The following is a 13,453-nucleotide window of genomic DNA, read 5'->3' as shown; positions in this document are numbered from 1 at the left end:
TACGCATGCACAGAGATATGAGAGGACAACGTCATCGGGCCCTTTGGCATCTGGGAAACGATGTAGCTTGAAAGTTCTTAAGAGGCACATTTATAAAGCATAAATGGCTGCCCACTACTCCGGGTGTGTGTTCACGGTGTGTGTGTGTTCACTGCTGTGTGTGTGCACTTAGGATGGGATAAATGCAGAGCACTAATTCCGAGTATGGGTCACCATACTTGGCCACATGTCACATCACTCACTTAAATCTAAGGAGACAACGTGGATTTTACAATAATCTGCATAGTGTCAGCTCAAAGCAACATTTGTTCAGTAAAGATGTGTTTTATAGTAGCTATGTACTTCTGTGAGGTGTTACATTGGTGAGGCAACAAAAACACTGAGCCCACTGCACAAAGAAATACCAATACAGAACAGAGTATCAAAATAAAAGCAATAATAATAATTATTATAATAATAATAAACGTAAGAAATGTTAAATTGGGTGCATCAACTAAAATAGAAGTCTGGGGATGGTTTTAACATTGAGTGAGTGGTAACACAGATAGTTTAATGGCTTAGAAATTACTACTACTGTTCAAAAGTTTGGGATCAGTAAGATATATATTTTTTAATCAAAATGATAATTTTTTCATCAAAGATGAATAAGATGAGAAAGTGACAGTAACAACTTTTACTTTAAATTTAAATATTTAAATGTAATTTTATTATATTATGCATTTACTCATATAAATGTAAATGTTTCATATATTACATTTATATTTAAATATTATTACACATTAAAATGACTTTTGGCATTGGTATTGTTGGTATAGGGATACAATTTAATTAAAATGAAATCTATTTTTAAATATACATATTTTAAATATTATGTTTGAGCAGACAGGGAGGGATGTTTATGTATTTTTTTGTATAACTTGTAGAACAAAACCTTTCGTCCTTTTTTAAAGGAAAATGTTTTATACAATAAAATCGTACTTGTTTATTTATGCATTTGTAATCTTGAACACGTATAAATGCATAAATAAAGAAGTATAAATTAAATAAATGCATGCACAGTTTTTTTCTAATATTACAACTCAATATTTTCCCAGTTTATAGATTTCAAAAGCAGCTTTAATTTGTAGCAGATAGATATGGGAACATTATATTGAAGTTTGAAATAAATATTTAAAACACAGACGTTGAAACAAGACGTTACGATAATCTCCGGCCTTCCCTGTATTATTGTAATTCACAATTTTTGGCTTTACTCCTTCAATCATAGCTGGTCTGCTCAGAAATGCTCTGTGTATTTTGGCCAAGGTTTATGTGTATTAGTGTGTAATCGTTCTATTTTTTGCTCTCACAGCAGGCATGCTGAATGAGATCTGCTGCTTGTCCCGAGAGGCACAACCAGTGGCCTTTGTTCTACAAGGCAGCTGAGCATGCTCACTTGGTTTTTCCCACAGAACTGGGCCACTTCGGCACTCATAACATTCACACCGTCTCCCCGCCCCTTGTGTGCAACGTCAGAAGCATTTAGCCCTGTCACTTCCTTCTGTCAACCCAACCTATTATTGTTCAGGACATCCTGTGAACACCTCCATATCTTGCATCACTTCCTACCTCTTAGATGGTTTAACAACGTGTCTAAAAGCCATTAATGGGATGTGACAGTGCCATCTTAGCGTAAGTGACCCCACCTCGGTTTCATTGTGCAAGCCTTTCCACACGCCGCTCCCCGCAGTCTAGCATTGTCATATCGGAGATGTAATCATCCTGGGAGGATGCGACCTCCTCCCTACTAGTACTCCTTACTGTAATAGCTGAAACATAAACCAGATTCATTAGCTGAAACATGTAGGCGAGCTTTGAGATGAATTTGTGGAAGGAAGTCCAGGCAGACAAGGAGAAGAGAAAGATCCGAAAGGGAGAGACAAGCAGCCTTGCCAAATGTCCCAAAGCAGGAAAGGAGAGAAGCTGACCAAGTTTGATAGTGTTGAAGAAGAAAGTGGATGATTAGATCAAGGGATGGAGCACATAAATGGTGCGTCTTCTAAAAGATATTTCCTTTCCAAAAATGTTATCTTCGCCTCTAAAAGCTTGTGTGAAGACACCTACCTCTTTGAAAAAACTTACCAAGCTGGTTAACAGCATCCCTTTGATATCTGACATTCAAATGTGTGCCGTTGCAGATCTAAAAAAGATAGACGCGTGTTAAAAAAACATTTACAGTGAGATCCAAATGTATGAGACTACTGAAAAAAAATTTTTTTACAATTAAACCTGGAAATAATAAATAAGATGTAACTAAAGAAGTGTAAAAGTCAATTAAATAAAAGTACAAAAGAATATACTGAAATCGTATTTTTCAGTACAGTCGATGCTAGATGTTGCCAGTTATGTTTGTTTGAAATGAGAGAGAGTGAGTTTGCATTGTGATATGAAAGACATGAAAGTAGTGCTGGTTTCAGATACTTGAATGAGCGGTTTGATATACAGTGTTGCCAGTGATGACTGAGAATATCAAGAAATAACTGCTGAAGTATCTGGTATTTGATAACTAGGTCATAAACCCCGCCCTCTTCACGTAAATGAATGGGACGTAAGCCAAATTTACAAATCAAATAACACAAATAAATTTCAAATAAACTTTTACCAAAGATGGTTTCTGTCATTTTGGGGTAGTTGTTATCACACTGATGTATGTTCAAGTGTTTGTTATTCTAAGTTAGTTAATTGATGCTATAAAAATGCGGTGTGGTGTCATGATTGAGCGCTTGTGACTGAGTCTGTGGGAGTTTGGACAGGACCTTGATAAAGCAGTTCCACCTCAGCCATTTCTGGGACGTTTTGGCCTCATTTTTCTGCAGTGTATGGAAATAGAGACACGTTGTCCATCTTTTTTAACAGTCTATGGCCTGACCATGAAGATGACATAATCGAGACATATGTGAATGACATAATCGAGTCAGTCTCCCTATGTTCAATTAATATTTTGTCATTCTCTTTGTAGCTGATGGTTTAGTTCATAGTTTATGTAAGGGATAATGTACATCCAGCTGGTTGTTATCTCAGAATAAACCCCGACAGGGTGATCTTGTATCAGCCTGAAGGGGTTTATTCTGAGATAACAACCGGCTGGATGTACATTATCCCGCTTATTACACGGCTAAAAAGATTTGTTTTTACCATATATGTTGAAATTAATGCTGAAGTCTTGCATTGTAACCCGCGGTGGTTAAGTTGTTGGAAGTAATGCTGAAGTCTTCCCTTGTAACTCGCGGTGGTTAAGTGTTTTCAGTCACAAGATGGCGCCAGACAGTCAACGATAGCGGAGTGACTCGTTAAGCATATAAGTAGTTCCGGTCAAGATAACTCGTAGTACCCGGATGAGCGGTGTGTTATTCAATTTGGCGGTTGTTATCTGGGAATAACATACCGCTGGATGGCGCGATTGACCAATCAGAATCAAGTATTCCACAGAGCCGTGTAATAAATGTTTATAACTCTTTAACAAAGACTTCTTTAAAAAATTTAATGGGAAAATACTTCTGGATGATGAACTCTGTATAGAAATTCTGTTGAGTCAGTAATGAATCTAATGGATACCTTTCACACACCACCTCACTGCACAGTGAAATTTATTTATTATTGATAAGATGTTAGTAAATGACAAGGATAATGTCCCTGGCTGGAAGTGAGGATTCCGTTGACAGCTGAGACCAATATCTCCTGAGGACATCTTATCTAACTTATCTAATGACAGTCTCCAGATATCATTTCTGTTCTGCATTGCCAAGACATTTTGGTCTGTTCTGCTCATATTTTGCTTGCTTATCACTTGTTCCGAGTCCAAACAGCCTGTCACTCTTTCACTGCGACTGATTAATCAACATTAGGGAGACCAGTTCAAATGTTCTACAGTCAGGCCAGTGTTACAAATGAACTGTACAGTGAGTTCAGTCTGTCTGATGAATCTAGTGGAGGAGTGAGACTGTTCATATGCAAGGATTCACAGCAGACTCCAGACTTGTACCTCTTTTATTAACATCCTAGTCTACTTGACGTCTAACACAAACACTACTAATCAATAGATTCCAGTTAAGACATGGTTAAACTTGGATAAAAGTTAGATTTAGTCAATTAAAACATTAAAATATTCCATATTATCTTTTAAACAACATCTCAGTCTAATATGCCTACAGTATATATTATATAGCATATGTTTATACACTATGTATTTTTTATATATTTTGTTTTTGTATGTTCAATACCAACCTCTAACCCATCTGACTGCATGAAAAATGACAAAAGTGCAAAAGTGATCTCAGGTAATTGAGAAATGACATCTACCAGCCCAACAGATCTCACTCCAAAACTTAAAAATCATTTCTAAAATCTTCTAAGCTAAGGAAGCCAATGTAATTAGAGTGTGTGGAGACAAGCCTTTTCATTCTGAACTAATTATCCAAGCCTAAATTTGCTGGAGGATGCGTGTTTGGAACACCTGACGTTAACAAAGTTCTACATGCTGTACTTCTTGTGTGCAGTTTATTAAATATCATGGCTAATTTGATTATGATTTCAGTAACCAATATATTTACCGTTCAGAATTTTGGGGTCAGTATGATTTATTTATTTATATATTTTTTTTGTTGTTGTTGTTGTTGTTTTTTTTAAAGTTAATATCTTACTTCTGCAAGGATACATTATACTGATTAAAAGTGACATTAAAGACATTTATACTTTTACAAAAGATTTCTATTTCAAATAAATGCTTTTCTCTTGAACTCTTAAGCAGCACAACTGTTTTCAACATTGATAATAATAAGAAATGTTTCTTGATTACCAAATCAGCATATCAGAATGATTTCTGAAGGATCATGCATGTGACACTGAAGACTGGAGTAATAGCTGCTGAAAATTCAGCTTTGCCATCTGTCAGACTCTGTTCCATGTTTCGTGTGTGTCCTGCTCCCCATGTGCCTTCCCATGCCCTTATTTGGTTTGTTTCCTGTTCCTCCCCTGATTAATTAAGTTGATTTCTTCCCAGGTGTTTCCCTTGATGTGTCATTGCTCCCAGGTGTGTCTCGTCATCCCCTCCTCCTGTGTGTGTGTATATAAAGTGTTCCCAGTCCCTAGTTCTCGGCCCGATGTTGAAGGTCTTCCTGTATACGTCTTCCTGAGTTCGTCTCCCTTGGTTCCTTCCTACGAATAAAAGTCTTGTGTAAAGTATTCTCCAGCGTCTCCTCGTCCCTCGTGTGTGTGCAACGTGACAATTCAAAAGATAGATAGATAGATAGATAGATAGATGATAGAAAAAAAACTAAAATTTAAATGAAAAACGGAAAATATAAACATCAATAATGATAATTACAAATATACAAAAATAACTATTTAATCATTGACAACAACAACAACATCGATTCCAATAATGTTGTTTCTCTGTGACATTATTGTTATAGTTGGGACTCTGCTATTTTTACAGTATGATGATCCTAAAATAACACTGGATGACATCCAACACCTGAAATGAACTCAAGCGGATGCTAAAAGTCTGTTGCATGCAACTTGTGTGTCACCTTTCCAACAACATGGAAAATAACTTGAGAGTGACGAACGTACTTCCACATCTCCGTTCCTCTTTCCTTTCAGCTCTGTCTGTGGCCAGGTGTTTCCCATGATGTTTCATTGCTCCCAGGTGTGTCTCGTCACCCCCTCCTCCTGTGTGTGTGTGTATATAAAGTGTTCCCAGTCCCTAGTTCTCTGTCCGATGTTGAAGGTCTTCCTGTATACGTCTTCCTGAGTTCGTCTCCCTTGGTTCCTTCCTACGAATAAAGTCTTGTGTAAAGTGTTCTCCAGCGTCTCCTCGTCCCTCGTGTGTGTGCACCCGTGACACCATCACAGGAATATATTACATTTTAAAATAAATTGCAATAGAAAACTGTTATTTTCCACAATTTTACTGTGTTTTTGATCAAATTAATGCAGTTTTGGTGAGTATGCAAGACTCTCAAAACCATTAAAAAAAAAACACCCAAGCTCAAACTTTGGTTCCTTCCTACGAATAAAGTCTTGTGTAAAGTGTTCTCCAGCGTCTCCTCGTCCCTCGTGTGTGTGCACCCGTGACACCATCACAGGAATATATTACATTTTAAAATAAATTGCAATAGAAAACTGTTATTTTCCACAATTTTACTGTGTTTTTGATCAAATTAATGCAGTTTTGGTGAGTATGCAAGACTCTCAAAACCATAAAAAAAAAAACACCCAAGCTCAAACTTTTGAACGGCAGTGGATGTGTAATCTGCTCCATTTAACAGATTTTACCATGTTTGCATTATGCAGAAACTACACAATAATTCTGCAGATTCAATTTAGGACTGCTTTTCGCCTAAACCAATGTTGACAGAAATGGATGTTATATGGTTTGAATTGATTGCTGTTTCAAAATGGGTAAATCTGCTTCTGATATGGTGGTATTTCTCAGCTGTATACGATTGAGGGCCCACCAGCAGTAGGTGTCTGTCTCATTTGTGTATTTTCCTTGGCAGAGAACAGCTTGATTCGCAATTGTGTTGCTCATGTGCATTGCCACATGGTGCTTTTTTGACTTTCTGGACTCAAACTCATGCTGTTACGTTCTGATTATGCAGCACAAGCACCATGTTGCAATCACAACATGAACAGTATTTCATTTCACTCATTTCAATCTTACAATAAGTGACAGGATACAGACATAGGTAAAAAATCAAACAGAATAGATTTGGGTTAGCTAACAGTTTTCAGCCTTCAGTGACCACAAATTTGATTCAGTAATGATAAATAATCTTTCTGATAACATATTATACAGTGACCTTAGAATATATGTACCCCCTATTGTTAACATACAGTCAGTGTTGTTATTGTTAACTATGACTAAAAGTGAAAAATTATTTTAAAAATTAATTTTGTTAATTAAAATAAAGATCAAATTAAAATAATTTTAAGTAAAATGTAAGAAAAAACTTTAAGTAAGATTAGAAATGGCAATTAACTGTAATTAAATAAGTTAATGGTAAAGTACTAAAATTACTAAAATTTAAAAAAAAAAAAAATTAATAAAAATATAAAAAATGTATATTTTTATTAAATATAAAAATGAAAACTAATTGAAAAAACAGTAATACTACAATAGTATATAGGCCTACAAAATACTAAAATAACACTGCACACAATGTCAGATTAAAGCATACTAAAAGGAGATGTTGGTTCAGATAATGCCCAGCTATAATGTAAGCAATAAGCATCAAAATGATTTTAACATTTAAAATATCAACAAACATCAAAGCAGACTGATCACTTGAAGTTGACGTGGATACTAGATTTTATGCAAAAACCTGGAAAACCTTAAGGAACGTGTTTGAGGTCTAATGTGGCAAAACAGAAAGAAACATCCCAGACAAACTGAGCAACTAGACCAAGAGGTCAGTTGCAACACTATCAGTGTTTCAACGCTCTCTGGCTAAAATTGGAGAGACTATCCAGACATCAGTAGTTTCTTCAACACTGCTCTTTGGGAGATGGAACCTAAAACCTCAAAAGAAAATATTGTAGTCTGACAACACTCAAACTGACCTGAAAGCCAAATGTTATGTCTGGCAGAAACCAAATACAGGCTGACACCAAAGTACCAGTATGGCCATCAAGTGTGACAGAATCATATTCTGGGATTACATTTCAGCGGGAAGAAGTGGAAAGCTGTCTGCCATGAAAAGGAACATAAATGGTGTCATACACAAGCAAACATTTCTCAGGAATCAGGTTCAGTCGGCAAAAGATCTACATTAATGGCAATAGAATACATTAATAGTAATCCAGAGCACATTATGAAGTCCAGACTTTAAAGTGTATGGTATAGGGAATCAAAAATGAAACCTGTATGTTTTTCATTCTGAACAGACAAATTAAAAAATTTTTAAAAAGTCATTAAAATCGGAAGTACCAGGAACAAATGATGGATGGATGGTGCACACATAAATGCACTGTATCAAAAAAAAAAAGCCCTGAGAAAAAAACTCCTTCTTTGGTTAGAGGCAACACAGTACGTGTCAAAGAAACAGACTGTTACCATCAGTTAGCACAAAAAGCTTTTGATCCTGGTGTATTAATAACAGAATAATATACAGTCCTGTAAGTTTTATCCAGAGAACCAACACTAAAGGACCCAGAGAGAGAGAGAGAGAGATAAGAGTGCTGTTTAAGACACACAGGAAGCTCTGCTTTCTGTATCACAGGCACAGATCATTTAATACACTATAATGGAATAAAACAATTCAACTCCCCAGGCCAGATCTCTCGTCAAAACCAAGAAGCCAACACTATTTAGCAGCCAGTCCTCCAAAAGCTCCTGGAGAGTGAAGGATTGATGTTTGAGAAATACTGCATTCATTTCAAAGAAATGTGCAAGTGCAGCTTTAAAATAAAGCGCAATGGTTCACACTTCAGTACTGCAGTTTTAGTGTGCCTGCATTTGGAATATAAGAGCATAAATTCTCATCAAGAATTAGATATAAAATTGTAGGCTTAAACTTAACTAAATAGAAATGGATTCAAATGGATAAAACATGAGTACTAAAAAGCATATGAAATTATAACGAGTTAAATCTAAGCAAACAAAACAAAAATGTAATATTATAATGAGACCTTCTATGAAATCATAATAAAGTGTTGAATTATACAATTTACAGTTTATAACAATTAGACAGTACAATTATACAGTTAACAATTGTGACAATACTAAATCAATTATATAATGATAGAGTTCATGTCAACTTTACAGACTGGTGGGTTGAAGGGTTTCTTCACACTCTTGCAGGGTTGCGTGTCAGCAGTAGAGGGCGTGTCTACCTTGTGCCAAAGGAGGATGTCTATAGACCCCCTTTGTTTTCCATTTAAACAGCTCATTACACCAAATATAACATAGCTGTAGTCTGTAAAACTGCCCTATTTTGATCATACATCAAATTTCTGTTGCCATAAGTAGCATAAATTGACAAGACAGAAATTCGTAGGCAATTATAAGTCATTATAATCAATATTTAACATGATGATTTCAACGTAAGTTGCTGGATATCAGGGATGTTCGTTACTAACTACCTAACTAACTTCATTGATGGGACTGCTGTTGTAGAGGAACTGCCATTTCAGATAGTCACCACAAGATGGCGCGTGGGAAGTTATTGACAAGAAATGCACAGAGGGCTCACGCTGTCTCCTGACGTTTTAAGCTATTTTTCAGTTTCATCTCTTCATTTCTGTTGACGTGACATCATGTTTTCACTGTCTCTTCATGGAAAAGATATTAACCCATTTAAAAATATAAGTATATTTCGAATTTCTTTTTGAGAGAAATATTGAATTATAGCCTTCCTCTCCAGGGCTGAATACCAAATAGAACCTAATACAGTTATTTTGTTGAAATCAACAAATAAAACATCCGACACTACATCATAGTTGTCTAAATGTGATTCCTAAAAAAGGTAAAGAATTTAAAAAAATGCTATAGCAATATGCAGTTTCCTTAAATAACTGCAGATATGTTAAATACAATCTTGAAAAGTAGAAAACTGTAAAATAATAATAAATTTTAAAAATGACAAAGAAAAAGTTATCTCTTACTATATCAAGTTTCAGGGTTCTACAACTTTTTTTATTAGTGTTTTGAATTTAAGTGGATAAATTAAGTGGATGGTTTAAGGCTAGGGTCAAACTCTAATTGTTAGATATAAAACGGAAATCAAATCAAAAAGCTGATTTAACACTGGTGAACTGGTGAAGCAGGACCACAAATAGAACATTTAAAAAAAATACTTTCCCTTACATAAAAATATACATTTTAAGTCTTTTTATTTTTTAAGTTCATTTGTCTACTCTTACACTCTTTAGTTGTCTTTGAGATAAATATAAATAGAAGTTTTAAAGATGAAAAGTACTAAATAAGGAGACAACGTGAGATGTGTCGTTTGAGAAACCAGAATACACTGCTCTCTGCACCAACTGATCAGTTTAACCCAATTGATGTAGACAGATTCAATCCACAAAACCTGATCACACCATGAGTGTGTATGTGTAGGACAGAGATTATGATAAGCATTGGCTGAACCACAATTCTGCTGACAAGTCAAATATGCTAATCTATAATCTGCCCTTTAAAGGCACCCAAGCGGAGTGTGCTCAATTTCCCAGACCAAACAAACCTACAGTGAGGGGTGAAGAAACAAACCGATCATCATGAATGGCACAGAGGGACCAGACTTTTACGTTCCGATGTCCAATGTGACTGGTGTGGTGCGCAGCCCTTATGAATACCCGCAATTCTACCTGGCCTCACCGATGGCATTCTACTGCGTCGCTGCATACATGTTCTTCCTCATCGTGACCTGCATTCCCATCAACGGCCTCACATTGTACGTGACCATTGAAAACAAGAAGCTTCGAACCCCCCTGAACTACATCCTTCTGAACCTAGCTGTGGCCGATCTCTTTATGGTGTTTGGTGGATTCACGACTACCTTCTACACCTCCTTACATGGATATTTCGTCCTAGGACCTGCCGGCTGCAATCTGGAGGGTCTCTTTGCTACTCTCGGTGGTGAGATTGCGCTCTGGTCTCTGGTTGTCTTGGCTGTTGAGAGGTGGGTGGTCGTCTGCAAGCCCTTCACCAAATTTCGCTTCACGCAACTCCACGCCACCTTGGGTGTCGCTTTTAGTTGGATAATGGCCTGTTCGTGTGCCATACCGCCTCTAATCGGATGGTCCCGCTACATCCCTGAGGGCCTGCAGTGTTCATGTGGAGTGGACTATTACACGTTGAATCCGGAGACTGAGAACGAGTCTTTTGTCATCTACATGTTCGTCGTGCATTTCTCAATTCCTCTCACCATCATTTCTTTCTGTTACGGCCGTCTGCTTTGCACTGTCAAGGTCGCAGCTGCCCAGCAGCAAGAATCGGAGACTACCCAGAGGGCTGAGCGAGAAGTTACTCGAATGGTAATCCTCATGCTCATCGCTTTCCTAATATGCTGGGTCCCCTATGCCAGCGTCGCCTGGTATATCTTCACCCACCAGGGGAGTCAATTCAGTCCCATTTTTATGACCATCCCGGCATTTTTCGCCAAGAGCTCAGCGCTCTATAACCCGCTCATTTATGTCTTCATGAATAAGCAGTTCCGTCACTCCATGATGTTAATACTGTGCTGTGGAAAAGATCCTTTCCAGGATGAGGAGGAAGGAACTTCCACCTCGAAGTCCAAGACAGAGACCTCATCTGTCCCCAGCTCTGAATCTTCTGCCTGAGGGTCATGCTCTAGGCTTTTTGCAGAATATACAGCTCAGCTGCCTGCAACCTATGAAAGCTATATCCCTGTATGGACATATGGAAAATTCTGGCATGGCAGATAGAGTTGTATACTAATATTTCAGTGGACAGACATTTCAGTACAGCTCAGACTGTGGATGGGAATACATAATTATCTGTATGAGCAATTATTATTATTATTATCATTATGGTGACACTTTCTATGAAGCCCATTTTTATAAGACATTATAAAGGTATTCTTAAGGCATTGTAATAAATGCATAATGTATTATAAAAAAAAACTTATAATATGTTGTTTCATCTCATATATAATCATAACAACAATTATAACGCATTCTAAAACATACTTCTTTGTGGTTATAACTTTTATGAGTATGATTATTTATAACACGGAAAATTCTGGCATGGCAGATAGAGTTGTATACTAATATTTCAGTGGACAGACATTTCAGTACAGCTCAGACTGTGGATGGGAATACATAATTATCTGTATGAGCAATTATTATTATTATTATCATTATGGTGACACTTTCTATGAAGCCCATTTTTATAAGACATTATAAAGGTATTCTTAAGGCATTGTGATAAATGCATAATGTATTATAAAAAAAAACTTATGTTGTTTCATCTCATATATAATCATAACAACAATTATAATGCATTCTAAAACATACTTCTTTGTGGTTATAACTTTTATGAGTATGATTATTTATAACACACACTAAACACCATGTTAAATCCACTTCATTTATAATGGATTATGTCTCATATCTTGACATTATTTATATAAGATCTGTACAGTATCTTACTACCTTACTGATATTACAATAAATATAGTTAAAATCAAATGTGCCCTATTACACATTCATCTGATCAGATATCTGAAAAATATTATTTTATTATCATTATTGTTGTTGTTATTATTTATAAGTGGTCTTTGTCTGCTTTAAGTTAAGCTTTAAGTAAAATAAGTTAACAATGGCAAGATGAGTTATATCTATGGGAAATATAATCCATTGTAAGTTAAGTGGATGCATTGTGTTCATTGTGTATTATACTTATTTGTGGTTATAACTTTTATGAGTATGATTATTTATAACACACACTAAACACCATGTTAAATCCACTTCATTTATAATGGATTATGTCTCATATCTTGACATTATTTATATAAGATCTGTACAGTATCTTACTACCTTACTGATATTACAATAAATATAGTTAAAATCAAATGTGCCATATTACACATTCATCTGATCAGATATCTGAAAAATATTATTTTATTATCATTATTGTTGTTGTCATTGTTGTTGTTATTATTTATAAGTGGTCTTTGTCTGCTTTAAGTAAAATAAGTTAACAATGGCAAGATGAGATTTATAATACATTATAACTATGGGAAATATAATCCATTGTAAGTTAAGTGGATGCATTGTGTTCATTGTGTATTATAAATCATCATAATCTTAAAAAGCTATAACCACAAATAAGTAATTATTATAATGCATTAAAACTGTTGTTATGATTACTCATGAGATGATACAACATATTATAAGCAGTATATTAAGCAGCACGACTGTTTTAACATTGATAATAATAAGAATGTTTCTTGATCTGCAAATCATCATTAGAATGATTTCTGAAGGATTGTGTGCCAATGAAGACTGGAGTAATGGCTGCTGAAAATTCAGCTTTGCCATCACACAAATAAATTACATTTTAAAATATATTAAAACTGTATAATTTAGTTTCATGTAGTATAATGTAGTTTCATGAATTTGAGCAGAATAAATAAAACTGCTACATAGCACCAATATATTAAGTATAAGTAACATTATAGCTGAACATTGATTGTTGTATTTATTCTCAGTGTTACCTTATACCAGCTGCAAAAGAATGTGTGCTAAATAGGACTGAGATCAATAAAAGTGTTCAATTAATTAAAGAACCACTTTTTTATTAAATGTAAAGGGCAATGTAGGTTTTTATACTTAATATTAATATTATTTACTGCACTTTATCTGCTGAAATCTAGACTTCAAATTTGAACAGTTCATTACAAAACTATGAAAAATGTCTGTTTCCTACAATACTCAAGTCAAACACGAC

At 35.5% G+C, this 13,453-nt stretch overlaps 1 protein-coding gene across 1 annotated transcript; it reads left to right on the top strand.

Annotated features, from left to right (window-relative positions):
- Nucleotides 1–10,188: 10,188 nt before the first annotated feature.
- LOC107717962 (rhodopsin-like) lies at nt 10,189–11,570 on the top strand. The gene has a single exon (XM_016524871.1). The coding sequence runs from the start codon at nt 10,258–10,260 to the stop codon at nt 11,320–11,322; it is 1,065 nt and encodes a 354-aa protein (XP_016380357.1). The 5' UTR covers nt 10,189–10,257; the 3' UTR covers nt 11,323–11,570.
- Nucleotides 11,571–13,453: the final 1,883 nt, after the last annotated feature.

This window comes from Sinocyclocheilus rhinocerous, unplaced genomic scaffold, assembly GCF_001515625.1.
Source record: "Sinocyclocheilus rhinocerous isolate Xijiao unplaced genomic scaffold, SAMN03320098_v1.1 scaffold994, whole genome shotgun sequence".
In the NCBI taxonomy this organism is placed as follows: Eukaryota; Metazoa; Chordata; class Actinopteri; order Cypriniformes; family Cyprinidae; genus Sinocyclocheilus; species Sinocyclocheilus rhinocerous.
Note: the sequence above shows the minus strand (reverse complement) of the source record. Positions and strands in the feature narration are given on the sequence as shown.